Source organism: Dermacentor variabilis, chromosome 6, assembly GCF_050947875.1.
Source record: "Dermacentor variabilis isolate Ectoservices chromosome 6, ASM5094787v1, whole genome shotgun sequence".
NCBI classification, from domain to species: domain Eukaryota; kingdom Metazoa; phylum Arthropoda; class Arachnida; order Ixodida; family Ixodidae; genus Dermacentor; species Dermacentor variabilis.
The window spans coordinates 50,134,553-50,156,956 of NC_134573.1; the positions used below are offsets into that span (position 1 = coordinate 50,134,553).

The 22,404-nt window shown below is 48.3% G+C and overlaps 1 protein-coding gene across 1 annotated transcript in view; it reads left to right on the forward strand.

Annotated features, from left to right (window-relative positions):
• The window catches only part of LOC142584160 (decapping and exoribonuclease protein-like), a 75,891-nt gene that overhangs the window by 14,513 nt on the left and 38,974 nt on the right, over positions 1 to 22,404 (forward strand). The window contains exon 2 of the mRNA XM_075694329.1: positions 19,783 to 20,012. Coding sequence (XP_075550444.1) covers positions 19,783 to 20,012 — 230 coding nt within the window. The remainder of the gene's footprint in view (positions 1 to 19,782; positions 20,013 to 22,404) is intronic.

Genomic DNA, 22,404 nt, shown 5'->3' on the forward strand with positions numbered 1-22,404 from the left:
TGGACGCTTCATTTGGTAATAAAGCAGATTCCTATCGCGGCTTCTATTGGCCGATAGCTGGCGTCAATCAAGAAGGGTGTTTAGATCAGTGCGCTCCTTGGTACTGTTACTGCGTATATTTATTGAAGAAGTTTACTAAACAAGCTGAATTAAGTGAAAATATGCTTTTTAAATTTCGACCAAATGTCGCAGTTTCGCCTGACAGGAGAAGCGCGGATAGCGATAGCAAATTAGTAGATAGTCATACGAAGTAAGGATAGTAGTTTCAACAGCCGTATAAACTAGTAAATATTAGCTTACTAACTAAATTAACAATTATATATTGTATAAGAGCCACTGAATGAGGACGCGCCAAAAACACACACCGAGACAACGCGACAGAACGAGGACGTAGAAACACGCACAGAAGCAGCCCTGTCTCTGTGTGCCTGTTTCTTCCTAAGGTCCATCTTCAGTCACGCTTGCACATTTTATCATGCATTCAAACCAACTAGGCCCCCAACGTGTTTTAACTAAATTAATATGCACAGTGTCACGCACGCACAAGTTAACATGAACACATCTTGCTCTATGAGCGCGGAAGCTCGCTGTCAGAATGCTGGAGTGAGGAATTGTGGCAGCAGCAGCGATTGAATCGTACATCTTTTGCTCCAACGCGAACGAAACGTCGAAAGAACAGCGCATTCGAAATTACCGACACTACGCGCACGCTTCAAACATGGCAGATCGCTTTGAAGACTATAGGGCCGCGCGGGCGCGCACTTTGGCCACGTCGCTGGTCGCTTTCAAGACACGACGCCCGCATGGCCGCACCGTGAGCGGCACACACCAGGGAAAATAACGCCCCCCTCCCCCTTCCACGCCTCACCCCCATGCCTCGCGCGTAACAGGAGAGGCGCGCTTATGGTATGCGTTCCTCGCTGGCACATGCGAGATTGAGCCGCGTTGACCCTCGCAAGCTTTCCCTCGCACTTACTGCCTAGGCGCGCGGCGACCATTTTATCAGACTTTATACGGAACCTGACGGCGACATCAGAAATGCGCCTGGAGTGCCCTTATAATTGCTATCGCAATAATAATTGCCTACTTCCGGAAGAAGCCGACTGTCGTTTGCTCGCGCTCAGTCACGGTCGCCCGCGTAGGAATTAACCTTTGGCTACCTTGCTTATCGTTGTCGTAGCAGTCGGGTCTCGGTAATTTCTTCTAGTTCTGAACGCTCAACTAGACTCCAACCACGTGAAACTTATGGTCTGACCACACGCACGCCTTCCGGCGCGCACTGGCTCCAGGCCGCTCCTGGTTAGGCGTCTTGACAGACTTATGGATCACACTTCAAAAATGCGCAAGTTGGTGGTGGCTACTATCCGTCGGTCAAGATGGTAAATGACAAAGCCGGTCCGCACCACGTAGCAAGGGCAGACTGAAGCATTTGGGCGCGAGCACGCACTCAATACCTGTCGTGTACAAACAAACGCTGGGCACAGGCACTGCAATTGCATGTAGCTGCGGTGTGCTACGTAGCGTAGATACCGCGGCCATCGTGGGCAGCCGCGACGAGTCCACTAGCTACAAGCGCAGTGCGGCCCGCTGGAGACAGCCACGTTTGGTTTGCGCATGGCGGGGCTTTAGGTTTAGCGCGTTGTAGGCGCCATCGGAATTACTAGCGCCTATGTTAACATCCAAAATAAAATCTGGACTGCGAACCCCAATGACAATTAGAAGGCGCAGCGTTGTGGGCACGCCCCAATGCGGAGTAGCCTTCTCAGCGCAAGGCATCGAAAGAGGAGCCGAAGAAAGGCTTGCCAATAGCTCCGCTTCTACTAAACGTATTGAAGTAGGTTTTGCGGCGAAGTATTTCTGTAATAGCCTATTTCAACTTCGAATGCCTTTCTAGATTTCGATAAACAGTGGTCAGGGGCCCCTTTAAGATAAGCCTAGATTCAAGCCTATGAACGAGTTCTTCGAACACAAACGTGTGTACAATTGCTTCCTATCGCCTGTCCTCCATGAAGTCCTCGTCTGCTATTCTTCTCCTCTTCTCTTTCTCCATCAGAAGAATAGCAGCTCAGAAGTAGCATCGAGTTCTTGCTATATATAAATTTGGGCTGTTTTACTTTGTTCTTTTCTCGGTTATGCGTTTATTTTTCTATGGTGGGGTCCCTTCTGATACTTTCGCGCTCACGCGCTGGTATCTCCTTTTTTTTCATTCGTAGACGTCGGTGGCCGTCACACAGCGTGTTGCGTACTCCAGGGTAGCGTACCGTACTGCTGCCGAGAAGTAGCGGCGCCTGCCTAACGAAGCTCGACCGACATTACTTATTGGGTAGCGTGGCGTTGTCGGCGGGCTGCAGGCATGGTAAATAGATCATGGCAACCAAGCAGGGGCGAGACGATTTGCTAGTGCGAAACTTGCACGGTTTATTCAAAGGTAGTTGAAAGAAAATAAGAAAATCATGAAGTATGAAGTCTCAAGTAAGAAGTATATCAAAGTACATTTCGGAGCCCCTTAAGTAGCTCTCTACGAGTGTGGGCGGGGTCTTGCTTCCATCGATGACACGTGACAGGCACGGAGAGAGGGCCCCTCCTCCTGCAATACCAAGCACGGGTAGGAGAGGTCGATCCCCTCAGCGACAAATCCGGTCGGGTGAATGACCCCTCCGGTGCACGTGGGCTCCGGGTCAGAGAAGGTCGGGTGAATGACCCCTCCGGTGCAAGTGGGCTCCGGTTCGGAGAAGGTCGGGTGAATGACCCCTCGCCACGTGGTGTTAGACGCCAACCCTAACAAGTGTCAACGTTGCGAAGTCTCGCAACACTTTCCTGGCGGTTCGCTCTTGCTATAAAAAATATAGCGCACCATAAATGAAATATCTTTGTATGCATCATGTATTTCGATGTAAAAGCATGTCTCGTATAATTATGTTGCAAAATAAAACGTCACTATTACATGAATGGCGTCACAGTTGAGAACCTATTCGCAGCCAAATGAGCACAGGGGCACGTTTGTGTGACTCGGCCACCGCGCATCGGTTCCACTCACGACTGAAACATTCCGTCACATACAAAGAGCCCAAAGGCAAACGAATAATGTTTGACCTGGCGTAAAATTTCATCCACAAGTTCAAGTTGTTCTTGATGAAGCAGTTATTCCGTAGAAGACATCGCAAATTTTAAACCAACTGCACTGCGAAAAAATCAAAGGCCGCTTTTTAAAGAATTATGATTAAACGCGAAGCAATCCCTCAATTCAAACGGAATCAAGGTCAAAGGCCAACGACCATACAACGAGCCCAAGAGATATTGAGCGACCCGATGCTATGCATGCGCGATTTGATTGCTTGTTTAGGATTGTATTTATTTAACGCTGAATTTGAACGAAGAAACATTTCCTTAAGTTGCATAGGCTTTACGTTAGATCATATGCTGCTGATTACCGAACACACTCACTCTCACGGACCGACTCTACACTTGCCGACTATTGCCTTGTGATCGCTGCGGTAGATGGTCAGAGGCTCTGCCATCGTAACGCGACACAGCCTGCTTGCAAACGTGAGATCAATGCAGGAACGGTGTTGCGTCGTGGGTCTCTGTAGCGTTTTCAGTTTCAACGAGTAGCGATCTAGCATGAAACTCTCGATCCGTTTGCCGTGCTCTTTCGCCACATCGATGTTGAAGTCATCACACACGAGAATCGGCATACTATGTCGCTTTAAGGTCTTCATCATTTCTGCCAGTAACATTTCCGCGTCAGAACGAGACGTGTTCCGTTCGATGTACACGCGGACGATTGCAAGACTAGTTGCCATCTCAACAGCACAAGCGTATCCCAAGATGGCTTCTGCATGCCGTTGCCGATACACGGGATGGGCATTACGGGCAGGATAGCGCTCGCGCTTACGCTTGCGTACGGCCGCCTCTGCTTCCGTGCGCTGCACCCGCGGCTTGCCCAGGGTGACGGCCGGCAATGCACTGCGTGACGCGCGTAATGCAACGCAGATGTGTGCCGGGCGTTCCAGTTAACTCCGACCAAGATTTTAAAATAATGCAAGAGCTCTAGCGAGTTCCTACCGACTGCATGGTGTTGCCAGTCGTGCGTATTTAACAGCGAGTATTTTTTCATCACGAAGTAGTAATTGCTTTCAATTAGTAATTGATTTAATTATTGCTTGAATCGCAAACATGTCAATTACAAAGTTGTAGGTTACAAAGTAACCTCCGGATCAAGTATTTATATCGTGCTGAAGGGTGCCTGGTTGTTTCTTACGATAAAAAAAACAAAATCCCGCGAAATGCTTGAAATAAGAAATAGATGCGTGCTCGAGCGCCGCTACTCTAGCGCCTCGAAGATAGAGCTGCATTGGTTTATCGCTGCATCGTCCAAGGCTTCGTCGTGTAGGATGGCTCGAGAGGCTGCGCCAGCTAACTAGAGTGGTGCGATAGGCGTCAGCATCTGCGCACGCGAGAATGTTTGAGCTCGATCATGAGGCACTCGGGAAAGCTTTAACCTTCGCGTATCATGAAACGAAGTGCAAAAGAAATTCCATGAATGTTAAAAAAAACAGTGCGCATAAGAGCACGAAAAATAAGAGAAAGGCAACTCTCAGAAGAACAGAAAAGAGCTACTCAGGGGTTTATTTCAATTAAAAATAAACTAAAAACACGTAAGGCGCCCCAGCCGCGCACAAGGAAACATGCAAAGGTACAACCGGTTTCGCCATTTACCCTTTCTGTCTCTTGAACTCCGGAAGAGGCAAAACAAAGAAGTTTATTTTACCCATTTCTATCTTTGTTGTAAGCGTTTTTTTATTTGAGGATACGGTGACATCATGAATGTGCGTTGACAGTCACGTTTTACGCCAGTTATGAGCGGTTATTTTCCACTGATACTTAGAGCACGTGCTCAAACAGGTCACCGTCGGAAGCAATACACTACTTGCTTTTTAACACTTGTGCTGTCGCAGGTTTCAGAAGGGACGTTGGAATGTCGTGGGCACTCTGCTTATTTTTGCCTTTAGGGCGTCAGGTGTGGTAGTTTCGCTGCTATACACGCGATCTTTGACGTAGCCCCAGGAGAATAAGTTCAGCGGTGTCTTGTCGGGCGACCTTGCAGGCCAGGGTACAGGTCCGTGCCACCCAATCCACTGGGCAAGAAAAAGCTTGTCGAGCCACGCTCGAGACTGACCACTACTATGCGCAGATGCACCATCGTGTTGAAACCAGATTTTCCGAAGGGGCGTAACTGGAACGTTGCAACAGACGTCGTTTGCGGGGCCCTCAAGATGTCGTTGACGTAGCGTTGCGTCGTTAGTGTGTTGTAAAAAAAGATGGGTCCTATGATGTTGCCGTCAAAATACCGCACCACATATTAAACGACCACTGGCATTCGTGTCGTGTCTGTGCCATACCGTGGGGATTCCAATCATTCCAGTAGCGCGCGTTGCGAAAATTGTGCGTTTCTGCAGAAATTAGCGCCATCCGTCCAAAGTGCGCGACTGACAGTTCTTCTTCACATTTTGTGAAACTCCAATTGGCAAAGTCAACTGTGTTTGCACATTCTCGGTCTTCAAAGTTTTTTTTTTATGAAGGTGTGTACATGATACGGGTGCATATGATGTTTTTTTTTAAATCCTGCACACTGATGTCCTTGAGGTTCCGGCTTCCGCTCTAGTTCTAACTCTCACTACCGTGAGAGTTAGAAGCAAAGAATGCTAAATCTCCCGTTTCCGCTTCAACTGCCGTCGCAGTCCTGTGTCGCTTTCTTGTGAAGCTACCCGTCTTGCAAAGGACTTCGTAGAGAGAGAGAGATGCAAATGAGAGAAAGGCAGGGAGGTTAACCAGACTTAAAACGTCTGGTTTGCTACCGTGCACTAGAGGAAGGGAAAGGGGAAGACGGAAAGAAGAGCGTGACAAAAATAAAAGCGTGAGAAAAAATATGAAAAGGGACGACATGGGGTCATTATAGTCTTTCTAATAGGCCACTGTCACGTAGAAAATCAACAAAGCCTTGACCGGCTTTTGCTGCGATGACAGTTCACGTCGGCATTCCAAAACTGACTGTTCTAAAAGTGGCCTGTCGTCAAGGCGTGCCAACGCGGTCGCTAGTGACAGCCGGTGCGCGCTGTATCGAGGACAGTGGCAAAGCACGTGTTCGATTGTCTCCTCGCCGCCGCAGTGTCTGCAAGCCACGCTGTCGTCCATACCAACTCGGAAGGCGAAGGATCTTGTGTAGGTGACACCAAGCCACAGTCGGCAAAGTACTGCTGTTTCGAGTCGAGAGACTCCAGGTGGGGGTCGAAGTCGAAGGGATGGGTCCAGTCGGTGTAGACGTGTATGCTTTAAGCTTGGTGTGTTCCATAAAGTTTTGATGGCTTCATTTGCAAGCGTCTGTTCTTGAGAATGGAATGGAGTCTTGCAAGCCTTCCTCGTGTGCAGATCGTGCTGCTGCGTAGGCATGTTCATTGCCCATCATGCCACAGTGGCTTGGAATCCACTGCAACGTGATGGCGTGTCCATGCTCGACGAGGTGGTGAAGCATTTCTAGAACTAGTTGTTCGTGGGGTCCTCGGCGTAAGGCAGAAACCAAACAATGAAGAGCAGCCTTGGAGTCAGTGAACACTCTCCATTTCTTGGGTAGTTCTTCAGTAATTACACGATGTGCACAACGAATAGCAGCAAGCTCCGCGGCAGTCGATGTAGTCTGCTGAGATAGTCGAATCTTTATGGTGGAAGGTTTTGCAGGAAAGATCACCGATCCTGCAGACCCATTCACCATGGTTGAAGAGTCAGTATATAGATGATGATGCTCGTTGTACGTCTCGTACAGCAAGATCAGTGAAAGCTGCTTGAGTGCTGGAGACGAGAGTTGGGCTTTTGTTCGTATTCCCGGTACCATTAGTCGAACCTTTGCTTGAGCCAAGCACCATAGTGGAAACGGAACTTTCGCTGAAGCTGTACAACCTGATAGAAGGTATGCACGATAGAGCAGGACTGTTTCACAAAAGGAAGCACGTGGTCGATCCTCTGGCAGTGAGGCTAGATGATGGGCAGGTGCTCGAGCAAGGTGTCTTACGTGTGCTCTGAGCGCTTCCATGACTATATGGGCCTTGGCTGGGAAATCGTGTGCAATGGCAATTGTTTCAGCCATTGACGAGCACCGCGGCAATCCAAGACACACTCTAAGTGCCTGGGCCTGGACGCTTTCGAGTGTACGGATATTACTTCTGCAGGTGCTGTTCAGCACAGGCAAGCTGTATCGCAAATACCCAAGAAAGAGCGTTCTTTACAGTTGCATCATTGCATGTACTGAAGTACCTCAGACATTTCCTCCAAGAAACTTAAACACATTAGATATATCCGTCAGGCGCTTCTTTAGGTAGGCCACATGAGGACTCCAGCAGAGGTCACGATCAATGATTACGCCTAAGAATCGGTGTGTCCTGACATAAAGTATTCTTTGACCGTCGATAGAGACATCGTATGACCTCATTGCCTTTCGGCTAAGCGCGACCAATGCGCATTTTTCTGGCGAGATCTTGAGGCCTTGTTCATTTAAGTACGCCGATGTTGACGTGGCAGCTTTTTGAAGCTTGGCGCGTGCTTGCGGCCGTGTCACACCAGGTGCCCAGACGCAGATGTCATCGGCATACACTGATATTTTAACTGTGTTCGGAAGTCATTTCACGAGGCCAATGAGTACAAGATTGAAAAGCGTGGTACTCAAGACACCGCCTTGTGGAACTCCATGGTGCGTATAATATTGCGAGGTTGGACCAGCTTCAGTGTTAAGAAATAGAGACCGCCTATGTAAATAACTGTGAGTCCAACGATATAATGGACCGCCTAGGCCCACCGATTACAATGCTTCAAGTATGGCGTCATGAAGAACGTTGTCGTAGGCTCCCTTTATATCTAAGAAGATTGCGACAGATAACCTCTTACACGTCTTTTGGTGTTGAACATAGGTTACCAGATCGATAACGTTGTCGATAGAACATCGGTGACGTCGAAAACCAGCCATGGCGCCCCGGTAGATTTCGTAATGTTCAAGGTACCACTCAAGTCTGGCGAGGATCAATCGCTCCATTACCTTCGCAACGCAACTTGCCAGCGCAATTGGTCGGTATGAAGTAATCTCTAAGGGAGACTTGCCAGGCTTAAGAAGTGGTACCAGGCGGTTGATCTTCCAATCTTGGGGAACTCTGACCTCCTGCCAGGACTCGTTATAGATATTAAGGATCGCACTTCGTGCCCATTCACCAAGGTTACATAGCATGCGGTAAGATATGCCATCCGGACCAGGCGACGACGACCGATTACAGAGGGCGTGCGCCACGTCAAGCTCTTGCGTCGTGAAAGGCAGATCCATGCGTGAATCTGGAATACGGTTCAATGTAAGCGAATCTGTGCGAGTTGGCTGACCCGCAGTCATAGCACAGAAGTCTTCCGCCACATCAATGTCTTGTCGGCGCTAGAATAGTGCTAGGGCCTTAAACGGGAAACGCTGTTCCGGAACAGAACGTAGACCTCGCACAGTTCTTCATATTTGAGATAGCGGTTTGCGGGGATCTAGCGACGCACAAAATTTCGACCACCGCTGAGCCTCTATTTTATCCATGCGGCGTTGTACCTTCTTTTGCATTCGCCTGTCTGTTCTTAGATCCTGAATTGACTTAGTGCATCGATATCTTCTTTCGACACGACGGCGAATCGCACGAAGTTGCTCCAATTCCAGGTCGAATTCAGAATACCTTGGAGAACACGTGAGTGTGCGCGTGGCTGTCTGTGCCGTTTTCTTGATAGCTTGTTGAAGTACACAAGAGAGGCCTTTGTGACAAGCGTCCTCAATCTGGGATTTAAAGACATTCCAATCTATTCTTCGTATCGTGGTGGACGTATACGTGCTAGACATTCCCTTGATCATGAAGTAAGTGGGGATGTGGTCACTTCCGTGCGTTTAAATGTCTAAAAACCACTGAAGATGTGTGGCGGGGCGGTGGGCTGCGAAAGTCAAATCGAGGCAGCTGCTGCACGTTATTCCCCGCAGAAATGTTGGACACGCGTTATTCAGCAGGTAGAGACAATTGTTGGAAACTAATGAAGCTAGTAGTCTTTCCGTCGCATTAACCTTTGAACTTCCGCAAATGGTATGGTGTGCGTTGAAGTCCCCGGTGATAATCCACGGACCAGGTTGTGTTTTTTAAGATGTCTTCTAGCCTTTTCGTGTCAAATCGACTTGATGGAGACGGATACACCCCCAACAGTGCAAAGGTGACTTTCCTATTTTTAACAGTCATGCACACATACTGATTGTCGTCATGAGGTTGCACCGGTTGGACGACGTAAGTGAGTTGACGGCGAATAAACACGACGACCTTGCTACTTTTGATGTAGCTTGATAAGATTATTGTCTCGTAGCAGGATAGTCTTATTGGATGGGATAATCTTGGTTCACAGATGCAATGATTAGAAATCGGTTAGTGAGAACAAATTGACGAAAATCGGCGATGCGAGATCTTAGACCTCTCGCGTTCCACTGAAAGATCGACCCTTCTCTGACCTCCTTACGAAATGACTGGTGGTTGCCAGTCATAGCTTCACTCAAGGCTTGCTAGGACAGGGCTCAGTGCATCGAGCAATTGTAGTCCACTTCGAGCAGATGGAGTGTCAGTGCTTGTCAGCATGGCCCTGATGACATTCACAATGGATCGCAGCACCGGGATCATTTGGCAGTCAACTATTGAAGCCTCACCAGCAGAAGCGGGCCTCGATGGGAGCATCAAGCGTGGAGGCTCCTTAGAATACTGAGAATTTGCAAGCGCCAGCCACTCTTCCACGGGGGCAGCCTTTCCCGTCGGAGGCCTCCTTGTGCTCTCGGGCGTTCTATTTGAGGGTGATGGCGTTGGCGCAAGCGGCGCACGAACTCCTCCCTGTCTTGAGCGTTTCCGTCGATGACGACGTCGACGCCGGATCTTTTCTAAGGCTTCTCTATGGGTTGTTATCCCTGACCATTTGCTTCAGAACAATTCGAACTCTTTTTTTATTCTTGGGCATTCTTTAGATGTCGCCTCATGGGTGCCTTCACAGTTGCCACACCTAAAGTTTGTTGCACGACAGACATCTACAGTGTGTGACTCCGCGCAGTGGGGGCACATTGGGGAGTTTGCGCAGGCGCCGTTAACATGCCCGATCTTGAAGCATTTGAGGCATTGAAGCGACTTTGGGACAAACCACCGTACGACATGTCGGAAGTGACCGACCTTTACGTGCGAAGGGATGGAATCCCCCTTGAACACAATCTTCACACAACGGCTGTTGCCGAGTCGGCATACGTGCGTGATGACCACTCCTTCGTACGTTCTAAGTTTTGTTAACGGACTAGGGCGTCCTCCACAATGCCGCATCCGGAATAGCTTTGCTGCCTTCCTCTTGTCTCCGTGCGCCGCCCCCAGAGCCAAGATAATTTTAGCCGTCTGACCATTTGTGAAGGGCATGACTGTCTTCTTGAAGAGCAGGTCACTGGCGCGGTACCTTTAGATCTCCCGTTATTATCTACGCACTGACACGTGAAGCAAGAATTCGACAAACGCATGTGCTGGCCCTACAGATCCGCCAAAAGGCATTAGATGGACATAGCCTGCACAATGTTTGTTTCTATTGCTAAAGGAAAGAAAAGGAACATACGTTCCGGGTGCGCCTATCTGCAGAACTTCATGAGTGCTTGAAATTAGCGGCGAGTGCACCGTCACGGTTTTCCGGCTTCGAAATCCCCCCCCCCCCCCCCTAGGCTCTGTTACGCTTATCAATGCGTTAGCGGCGTGTTCGCATGATGCCGCGACCAGGACACAGCTTAAAGCCCTGTATCGAGCTGCCGCCGCTAGTAAAGCCGCGTATCCGTGGCTATTAGCTTGGGAGTGCTTGATAGAGGTGCGCGAGTGCGTATCTATTTCGTATTTTTGATTTTCACGCGCTTTTGTTTTTTTTCGGCAAACCAAGGACGCAAAGGTGAGCGGTACAGAAAAGCTTGATTCAGAGGTTATTTCAGATGCCCTACAGATTTGTAATCGATATGTTTGCAATTCAAGCAATAATCAAAAAGTTGGTTTAAAAAAAGAAACAATTTGTATTATACTTCGTGGTGAAAAAAATTCTGGTTGTAAGTACACACGACCGCGGCTACTATGCAGTCGGTACGATTTCTCTAGAACGCCTTCTTTCTTTTTCTTGGTCCAAGCTCACTAGGACACCCAGTATACAGCTTGCGCTTCCAGTGAATTTTGTGCGCATGTGTTACTCTTTCTGAGCTCGTCGCTTCACATCATTATCAGGCACTGACCGGCCGGCCAGACGGCGCTGGCGCGGTGCAGCGAATATAAACTGTAGTGTTCTACTGATATATGTAACTTGGCTTTCTTGCAGTGCGTTTTAGGCGCTCACGGACGAAATAGTGGCTCATAGAAAGCTTAGCTTTCAAAATTATTCGATCATTACCATACTCCCTAGCGCAAAATTTCAGTGCAGCTAGCCAGCGCGGACAATCTCTTGCGTCACGTTTCAGACGGAGCGAAGTGTGGTCCGTCTGGCTCGCTGATCGGGAATCGCTACAGACAATGCGTGGGTTACGCGTGGGCGCGATTCACAACAGCCGTCGGAAACAGGGGCCCTATAACGTAAAACTATTCCAACATGTTTTTATTCCACTCTCCTTACATCAAATTTGCTTAACCGCCGACGCAAGCACCGGGCGGTGACCCGCAGGGTTGTCCTAACAGACCAATGAAGCGCTCTCCTCGTTCATGGGAGGTCACTTTTGTTTGCTTGAAAAACGAATAAGATTGCCTACACTCAGCAGCTTGTCTTATCTAATTGGCTCATAAGAGGCAATGAGCACGCTGAAGTGGAGAGGGATTCGATGGGCCCGACCCAGTGCACTGAAAATCGGTAACCGGATGAAGAGGACGGTGCCGGCAACTGCGATTGGCCCGCTTTCCCTTACTTAGCTTGCGGTGGCTCGTCGACAATCGCGGCGGCATGCAACGGAAGCTTGAGAATGACGCTAAAACGGATCCTCAGCAAGGAAGAGCTGGCAAAACGAGGTCGTAAGCTTGCCGAAAGTGCTTGAAAGTGTTACACGGATAGGGAAAAAAGTTTTATTACACGCAAATAAACACATGCTTTCCGGAAGGAGCGAATAGCCAGTGCCTGAGCGATCGGCGTTAACCATATTTTATTCCTTTCGGAACGGGGCAGCCTGTGGCTATTCAGAGTAAAATTCAGTTTTGTTCGGCATTTCTAACTCGTACACGTCCCTTTGAGGTGGTGAGGTTTTGCGGTTTTGTGACGTCGCGTGAGAGGCAGGTGAAGTGGATGCAGCCCGAAATCTTTTGACCAATAACCAAGGACTGTTGCAAAAAGGCGTCGAATCAGAAATAACTATTTTTCTTTTGTTCGGTCAAGTCATGCATAATCAATGTGTACACGTCATATCAGATGGGGAGCTATCGCGGTTTTTGTGACGTCGCGTGGCAGACAGGTGAAGTAGGGGTGGTCCAAAAAAAAATCGACCAATCGCGGAGGGCTGACTGCAGAATTGGAATAGAAAATTTTGGAGTAGCTTTACGTTATAGCGCCCCACACCTCACAGCTCTCGCCGCCTTCTATCGGTGAACAGATGACGCACGCTACTGTAGCGCCATCTCGTAGCCATCGTCGCCGCAGAGCGGCCCTTTGCGTCTATCAATTTCGCAGTACCCTCCTCCTCCAGCTCATGCCTTTACTGTAGCCTCCTCCTCGTGCTTTGTTCGCTTTTCATCCGCCGCTGCACTCCGTGTTTGCTCTTTCATCCTTCCTCTCGTCCGCTCCGTTACGCCGACGCCGCCTACTCTCAACGCAGGAACGGGCGTGTAAGACCTTCTAAATGCACGCAGTGGACACTTATATGGCCGCTGTTACGGCTGGCCTGGTAGGTGGACAACTTATGTTGCACCGCCAAAGCCATTGCGAAAGCCCGCTCGCTTCAAATTTGCCGTGCCGCCCGCAACCGTTGAAAAACACCTAGGAGGCTGCAACGGCCAAAATAGGCCTCCTTCCACACGGCTACGCAACGCCCTGGTGTCTGCGGAGCCTTGCCAGCGCTGTCCCCTTTCAGCAAGCGGGACGTTTGAGCTTCGTGAGAGCATTCGCACCTTCTCCACCGGAAGGAAGGCACCGGCAGCGTGCGTGTATCCGCGCCAGTGCTTTTCCCCTCTGCAGAGGCAGTGGCGGTTAGAGAATCCGTTGAGCTGGCTTCCATGTACCGAGCGACTACCGCAAGGATGGAGAACGTTTTCTCTCTCCTTCTCCTGAGCAAGGGTGTTCCAGACTCCATAAAGGACGCCCCGCCAACCGACTCCACCCATAGAATAAAGACCAACTTTAGAGAAGGGAAACTGTGCCTTCCCCAATAGTTAGAAAATAAGAATCGGAAGCGCATGGAACTGATGCATGTGGACGCCAGATGGCACTGCTCAAACAGGAAGCGTGAATGAAGTTTTTTTTTTCTAGAGCAAAATCCAATATGCCCATTTTTGCCGGGTACGCTGGAACAGCGTACGCTGCTGGCTATGCGGCACGCCTCATTGCCTTGGCTGCGGCGTGGCTGTGCGTTCTAACTGCCAGGAGACCAAAGGGCTTCTACTGACGCCCATACAAACAAGCCACACGTGAGTGAAATGAATGTGCGACTTTATTGGCAGAAGGCAACCAGTGTACGCTCTCGTGCAAGAGCAGAAATAAAATTTGCATGAGGAGATACGCGGGAATCATTGACGCGAGCTCGTAAACGGCTCACCGTCGTCGTTACACGTGGCGGTCTGGTAACAAGCCACAACCAGAAGCGCAAGCGGATTGGACAGAGTGCCCAAAATGTTTATAGTGACAGTCGCCGTTAAAGATAATCAACTTGCATTGTGAAGCAATTGGGTGACGCAGGTATCTGCTGCCGCAGCCAACACAGCGATATGAGCTCTACCTGGTATTGTAGCGTTAACTTCTTTCCAACCTGCGCATTTCTTTCGGGGGCCGCTATTGTGTGGCTCACACCTGGTGGCCCACTTTGTCTCAATATGGAGAAGTCGGTTTCATGGTCATCACCTTCGGCACCACTTTAGTGGGCATTTCCACCCGTGTGGCTATCAACTTCCTACACGTCGGACCATGTAACACGTAGGGTCTCCATTCATGTATAATCGCGGCCGAGAAAGGCCACAGGCACTATTTGCCCATGGCGGCAGCACGAAAGGACGAACGGGGAGCACGAATCACGGTGTGTATAAATTGGAAGTTATGTAGCTGTGCAGGTTGCAGGAGCAAATGCTTACTTCGAGAAAGTGCATCCGAATGCAACTGACCAGGCGGCCACGTCCTAAAAACAAAACATGAATGCTGAAAATTGCGATATTTGAGCGTGATAACCATTGTACGCCGGCATTAGAGGGAGGCACACGAGGGCGGCCTTGACAGGGAGAAAGTTTTATTTACTTTATCAAGTCGATGTTCGCGCGATTTACGTTTTCCGGAGTCTTAAAGTATATTTGTGTTGAAAGCTGCGTGTTTTCGTGGTTTCTTGTCCAACTGCTTTGGTATTTAACCAGTCTACTCGAAACCAATCGGATCGAAAATTAAACGACGCTCTTACACATGATGCGCATTTAGCGTGTTGCCGTATTCATGTGTGCGCTTTTGATTTGCGAATCATGGTATAAAGCGCAAGTGTCTAATAATATAGTAACGGCATTTTCAAGTAAGAATCATATCGTTCTTAATAACAGCCGACTTACGTACAGTAAGTTCATAGACTACATCGGCAGTATCAAAATTTCACCGCCAAGTCTCGCCACTTACTGGTTTTCGACACTTTCTTTACCAATTTAAAAATACAATTCCTTTTTGATACGCGAACTGCCTGCTGGATTCTAGCACTATAAATCAGGGTCATTTGATTTCCACCAACTCACAATGCAAGAATTCAACCAGGGTTTTCTCTGCCGGTAAAAAAACGGCAACAGGTCTTGACCGTGTCCACTACACAATGCTGGCACACCTATCTCAAGCATCAGCGGAAACACTTCTCAAATTTTTCAACAAAACCTGCGAATCTGGAGTAATGCCTACAGACTACAAGAATGCAGTAGTAGTGCCTTTTAATGAATCAGGTGAATCCGCAACGTCCCCAAGAAGCTACAGGCCGCTTGCGTTAACAAGCTGTCTAGCCAAATCCTACGAGAGTATCATAAACATAGGGCTCACATTCACCCTTGAATCAAGGAGCCTAATAGACATGCACCAGTGCGGATGCAGAAACGGCTGCTCGACAACTGACCACCTCGTACGACTAGAACATGAAATACGTAACGCGTTTCTACACAAACAACACTCTCAGTTTTTTTAGATCTAGAAAAAGTGTATGATACCACGTGGCGGTATGGAATTTTAAGATACCTTGCTGACTTGGGAGTGCGCGGCGGAATGCAAAACTGTCTATCTGATTTTATTGCAAATAGAACATTTCAGGTGCTCCTCGGCACAATGCTTTCACGCACATTTACAGAGGAAAATGGCGCTCCACAGGGTTGCATTCTGAACATGGCACTCTTCACAATCAAAATGAACTTTGTTTATGAGGTCATTCCATCCTCTGTTATACGCTCAATATATGTCGACGATTTGCAAGTGGCTTGCCGCGCCTCAAATCTACCCATTTTCGAAAGGCAACTACAAATAAACATAAATAATCTTATACAATCGGCTGACTAAAATGGATTCCGCTTTTCAACAGACCAAAACTTACAGTTCTCTTCTCCCAGAAACAAGGGTTACACTGCAATCCAGTTCTCACATCGAATGGTACAACCTTGCCGGTCAAAAACGTTCACAAGTTTTTAGTCGTAACATTTGACACAAAGCTTAACTTCCTGGCCGACATTAACACAACTAAAATTAAAGCAAATAAAGCATTAAATATCCTCAAGATGTTATCGCACAAGCACTGGGGATCTGACCGAACTTGTCTACTACGTATATACCGGTCCCCTGTACGTAGCATCCTCGACTACGGTAGTGTAGTTTATGGTGCTGCTACGCAGTCGTACATTAAGCGACTTGATCCAGTTCATAATCTCGGCCTACGGCTGGCGAGCGGTGCCTACAGAACATCGCCTGTCCGAAGTTTATATGTTGACTGTAATGACCTGGGCCGTCCAGCAGGTCTCGGCGGCTCTTGAAAGACAAAGGCCGAGCGAAACCGACGGAACGTTGCCCCTCAGGGCGACCGACCGCGGGAGTAACACGCGCTGAAGTTGAGTAGAGACCACCCGCTGAGAAGACGTCAGGGCCCGCGTCACGGCGCCATTTAGTCATCATAGTGTCGTTGTGCAGGCGACTACATGAAGTTGTCTCTCTCGGACTGTAATGAGCCTTCCTTACAGCAACGCAGAGCGCTACTTACACTTTTCTATGTACTACGAATTCGGTCATCACCACAACATATATGCTACAGCATCGTAACACAGTGCAAATCACAGATACACTACACAAACGAACCGAACATGATTCGGCCGCTAATCGTGCGACACGAAGAATACGGTCAGAGTTATGATGTTCCTCATGAGGCCCTGCAGGTTGCTTAAAGGCCGCAAATATTACCACCATGGTACAACTTTTCATAGCTATGTGACTGGACACTAACACATCTAAAGAAAAGGGACATTCCAGAAGAACACATATTACAAGAGTTCCTAGCTATTCAAGAAAAGTACAAAAACAACGCGGTATTTTATTCTGACGGCTCTAAAACAACATTACGTAGGTGACGGGATCATAACGAGAATTATGTGGAATATAGCATTCGAATAACTAGTTTTTTTTTGGTATTTACGGCCGAAGCTTATGCGATATGGACGGCAGTAAAAAAAATCACCACTAACAAGCAGATGAATGGCGTCATATATACCGATTCGTTGAGCGCGCTCAGAGCTCTTAACCTTAACTCAGTGTCTGAAACCCTGCTTGGCGATGTCCTAAACATGGTGGCTTATAATAAATACGGAAGAACCATACTATTCTGCTGGATCCCAAGCCATGTTGGGATACTAGGGAATGAAGCAGCAGATAGATGCGCGTTCATGGTAGCGCACGAAGGCATAACACAAACAACACTTGCATACTGAGACAGTATCCTAGCGATTCATAAGGCCATGGCATCAAAGTGGACAGCAGAATGGGACTATTGCATAAATAACAAGTTACGCACAATAAAATCCCTCCTTAGCGAGTGGAAGTCGTGCACTCACCAGCAACGCTTCTATGAGGTGATCCTATGCAGACTCCGAATCGGGCACACACACTTGACACACAATTTTCTACTTCAAAACGAAAACCCGCCAACATGCGAGAAGTGCCATGAACCACACACAGTATAATGCACATTATTATGACATGTCCAAATATTGAAACACAGAGACGGAAGCTTTTACAAAATCTCTATAACTTACACATACCTTTACAACCCGCCTCAAAACTCGGAGATGAACCGCTAGTGACCTTCACTGACTAGTTCAGCTTTCTGGAAGGAACCGTTTTTTTACACAGACTCTAAAGTAACGCAGCTTTCGCTGCTTTAACATTTGAATTCTTAATATCTTGTGGATGGCGCAGCATGGCCTTAGTCGCTTTTGCGCCATTAAACCCGAATGAACTAAGTAACTAATTTCCACCAACGTCTCACAACACAGTCTGGTTAGTTGTCAGACCCTTTCACTTATTCCTCGAAAACTAGACAGGAGAGAAGTACAATATACAGGTTGCCTGATAGTGGAGCCTGCCTCTTCGAGGATTTCCATCCGTATACATTATACAGCCTGGCTAACCAGCAGTTAATTGAGAATCAATTACATCTAACAATCACAGTTGCATCTCAAGATAAATATTTTCATCTCAAGGCGGGTCTCGTCCCAACACGCACCTGAATGTATCGGAACTTGTGGAATGTCGCAGACTGTATCGGTTCCCACTGTCACCGAACGTTGCGTAATCAGATTATATGCCCGATGCATAGTGTTAGAGGTTCTGGAACGCGCCCAAGCCCTATTGATTACGGTGAAATTCTCGAATAGACATTTATTAATGACGGACGCGCTTGACTCGCAGATCAGTTTTCGGCGATCTAAGACTCTGTTCGCTGTTATGATTGTGCTTGTGTCTATGACTTGTTGTTCTCTGGGCACAAGTTTGCCTAATAAAGGGCTATATTTTTAACCGTTGTTCTGGCAGTTGTATTCATCACTGCGGCGTAACAATACGGACATTTGACAGTAACACAAATTTTAATAGTATACGTTTAGATTCATGTGAAATAAAAATTGAAAATCCTGTCACATTTCTCTGCTAATTCAATGAGGATAGAGTAGATATATACTAGTTCACCAATATGAAGAGATTTAGCGTTCGTTGCCATTAATGTACTTCTAGTGAGATGGTAGAAAATATAGGATATAAATTCGTACCAGCAGTCAAAGGGCGCGTTTTGTGCGTTTTTTTTCGTTTTCTATTCCCTTCGATGCCATCAAGAAGTGTGACATTTCTTCTCTTTCTGTAAAATAATGCGAATTCAACACTACCTTGGACTCGCACCGAACCGCGCCTTCTTGAGCGCTTGGACCGGATAGTTGACGACAAGCAATTACTTGTCTTGAGGGAGGATTACAGTCTTAAAATGGGGCCAGTGGCACCTTGAATAAGATTATTCGCACATTATTGAGATTGTTATCTGCAGAGGATGCTGCGAGCAATACGGCGAGCGTTTCGACCGGTAATAAAATGCGACATATCGGAGTCTATGCTTCTCACATTGCGGTGCACGAGCTGTTCATTTTCTCTCTTCTTTATTTTTTTGCCATGTGCTATTGCATGGACACTGAAGGTGAATTTCCGCCGTCGTCGTCACTATCAGCCTCGCTGTATCCGTGACGTTCCGTATAAAGTGCAAATGTTAGAACATCGATGCCGCTCCACGTGTGCTGTAGTTGCGAGCAAATGCGTGCGAGTGTGAGCCGATTATGGCAGCTTGATCCGGCGATGAGATTTCGCGCTCGTAAGGGAGGAAGGTAGGTAAGGTGCGCTCCATCTTCTCCCGCGCCCGAGGGAGAGCGGGGAGATGAGCTCTCTCTCGGAGAGGTGATGAAGAGTGCAGGTTAGCGGCGCATTTTCTCTTCTCCTGCTGCGGCGGCTCAGCGTGGCCGCGCGCCTTTCACGTTGTAAAGCTGCGGCGGGTTCGAAGGCTCGTGAACGAGAGATGCCTCATGGCTTCGTGCAGGCTGTGTTCTCGCGCACCTTGTTCGTGTTGAAGGGAGTGAGCAGGAAGTGGAATTCGCTCGCCGCAGCTGCTGCATCGTGACAGCGTTCTGGCAGCGAGTGTCCGCTGTGATCGAATGAGATGTATTCCTCATTGCCTGTGCGAACGTGACAACTTGCTTGTTAATGTACTTAGTGAACTAATGTTCACAGCAGGTTATGCAGCTCGTAAGACGACTAACCTTACTTGGTATAGTTGTATAATAATTTGCAATCGCAATCAATTAATTGCCTTCCGCGTAACGTTTTCACTTATTTATGGCTCTGAGGGCGCTCAGTGGATCAATATTTACTAATGGATAGGCACTCCCGTCATAACTCATCTTTCTGGTCGCACGCGCAATTGCCGATAAAAAGTTGTATTACATGGGCAGTACCTTCACGTCCCTGCTTTCTGCGCAGCATGTCTACGGATTTTATCTGCAACCGGAGGTGTTTGAAAGAGATTATGTGCACGCCTTTCGAGGAGAAAATAGCCTGGCGGCTGGTGGCATGCCGACACCAAGGCATCGTGTACATCCATGACCATCCTACACAGGCTGAAGTTCATAAATGTCTCAAGGAGAGAGGCAACAAGAAGCTGGAGCGTAGCAAGTACTGGGGAGTCAAGTTCCACCGCAGCATGACCACAAGTGAGTGTCAACGATCCACCCATATCTCCCATCACGGTTTTTTTTTACATAATCGCAACACAGAATGAGTCAAGTAAAAAAAAGTTTACGAAGAGCCCACGTGGTGTGGCGATTCGTGTACGCGAAGCATTCTGAAGAGTTTCCGGTAATTGGCAGGTGGTGGGGATATTGATGATCAATGTTTAGATTATTGCGCGTTTGCTACAATAAGTGTGTGACGAGCGGACGTTCCTACAATTCCGCCCTTTTGTTGGTCCAGGTAGGACGCAAAACAGACAGTGAGACTTGTTTACTTGAGGCGTAGTTGTATAGCATTGTTCACAACTTGCAAGAAAGTTAGCCCTGTCATTGCCTCACATGGAGCATCGCATGTTGGATAAATGTTAAACTTTAATTAAAGTATCATGATTTACATCCCAAAGCTACAATCTAATTATCACGCCTGCAGTGGTTGTGCACTTTGGATAAAAGTATAGCACCTGGAGTTCGTTAGCGGGCAGTTGAATGGTCATGCAATTCGCCCCCGTCGATATGTGGTTGCCAAGGTCGGCACCGAACCCGAGATCTCGAGCAACGCCACCCGCCGTGTTTGCTCAGTGGCTATGTTGTTGGGCTGCTGAGCACGAGGTCGCGGGATCGAATCCCGGCCTTGGCGGCCGCATTTCGATGGGAGCGAAATGCGAAAACACCCGTCTACTTAGATTTAGGTGCACGTTAAAGAACCCCAGGTGGTCGAAATTTCCGGAGTCCTCCACTACGGCGTGCCTCATAATCAGAAAGTGGTTTGGGCACGTAAGACCCCATAATTTTTATCTCGAGCAACGCTATGGTCGATGAGACATCGCCGTGGTTACAACAGTGTTGATTTGTTTGGCAGCCGTTTGCGTAGGGCCGTGTTGGCGCTGTGCTGCTTAAATGCCGCTTTGTGTCGGCACTCCCGCAGAACAAAGTGCACGATGCTTTTTTTTTGTTACCGTACCAACTCGCCCAACTTTCTGTCCTTTTGCGTTATGTTTGTTGTTGAGAAATAGTAGAAATGTACCATAGCGTGCATTTACTTCCCATTTATTTATTTAGTCCTTATCTGCTGCCATGTGTAACAGTAGCCTATAAAGAGACTCCAAACGACGCATATTTCCTGACATTACATTTGGACACCACACGGGTTCGATATGCACATTTCAGAGAGACTGCCCAACCAAGAAGCATTTCCGAAGCTTGAGCGTTTTGACAGGTTCAGATGATAGCCTAGTCCCATCCATAGATGTGCTCCAGAAATTGACGTTGACACAATGAAGGTTATGTATATCTTGTACTCACTGCCAAGGTAACGGGCGCGCGTTTGAAGATTTTTAATCATCACCCCGTAACCTTCTTGCAGATGACACGGTCCAGGCACTAGTGGCGCCTTGTGCATCTTTAGATAGATGAAGTCAACAACATCGATGGCGTATCCGATTATTGCACTGGGCACTTGCTTCAGCAGGAGGACGACGAGAGTTTCGGGAAAACCGTTCAGTTCGAAGATTCTGCGTAGGCCCGCCAAAACGGCATGCAGCATCAGATGGTCGTCGTGGCTTTTGTATCGGCACCCGCATTCAATGGCGGGTGTACGGGTGGTAGTGTACGGCGAAGCCGTCGATGTCGTGAGAAGGTGGACAGACGCATCGCGCCAGGGCGTCCCCTACCCAGCAAACAGTACTGCAGGTTGTCCTCGAGGTACCCACCCACGGCGAGCACTTGATGGGTGCGGCGCTGGCGTTTCTCAGGATGGTTCTTAGCTTGACCTGTCCGTAAGTATTGTCGACTGTCGGTGCCCTGCTCACCGGAACAGCATCGAGGAGCCCGAACTAACAGGACACGACGTACAGGCAGATCCAGGAAGGCATATTATCGTGGAAGAAAGCGAGCGAGGAGTCTCTGAAGAACGCCGAGTTGTACAGGCAAAACAAATCCACATCAGCCGAATGCGCCTGTGAAGGGACTTCTGCGGCACTGCTTGCAGATTGTCGTCGCTTACAAATGGTTGCCGGCGACAAGAGTGAGCCACGTCTGCCCAGGCATCTACAACCGGCTAGGTCTGCCACTCTGCCAGGCTAAACGATGGCATTGTCAGTTTCGTCAAGCCTGGAGTGAGCATGGGAGTGAGCAGGTAGATGACCAGTCATAATGGTAGCAGTAGCGTCGCCAATGCCACGGCGTAGAACACCCAGATCTATCAAATGGGACCCTACCTGTGACGACCCGTTCTGCCTGCGATATTTGTGGCTCGTCTGGCTCTTGCAACGCCGGCAACATCAGTGACATGTGTGGTAGCGGTGGATCTCTCTTCGACAGCTGTGACTTCTGAATGGCTGTTATTTTCCTTGTTCGTTTGCTATTCAACGCGATG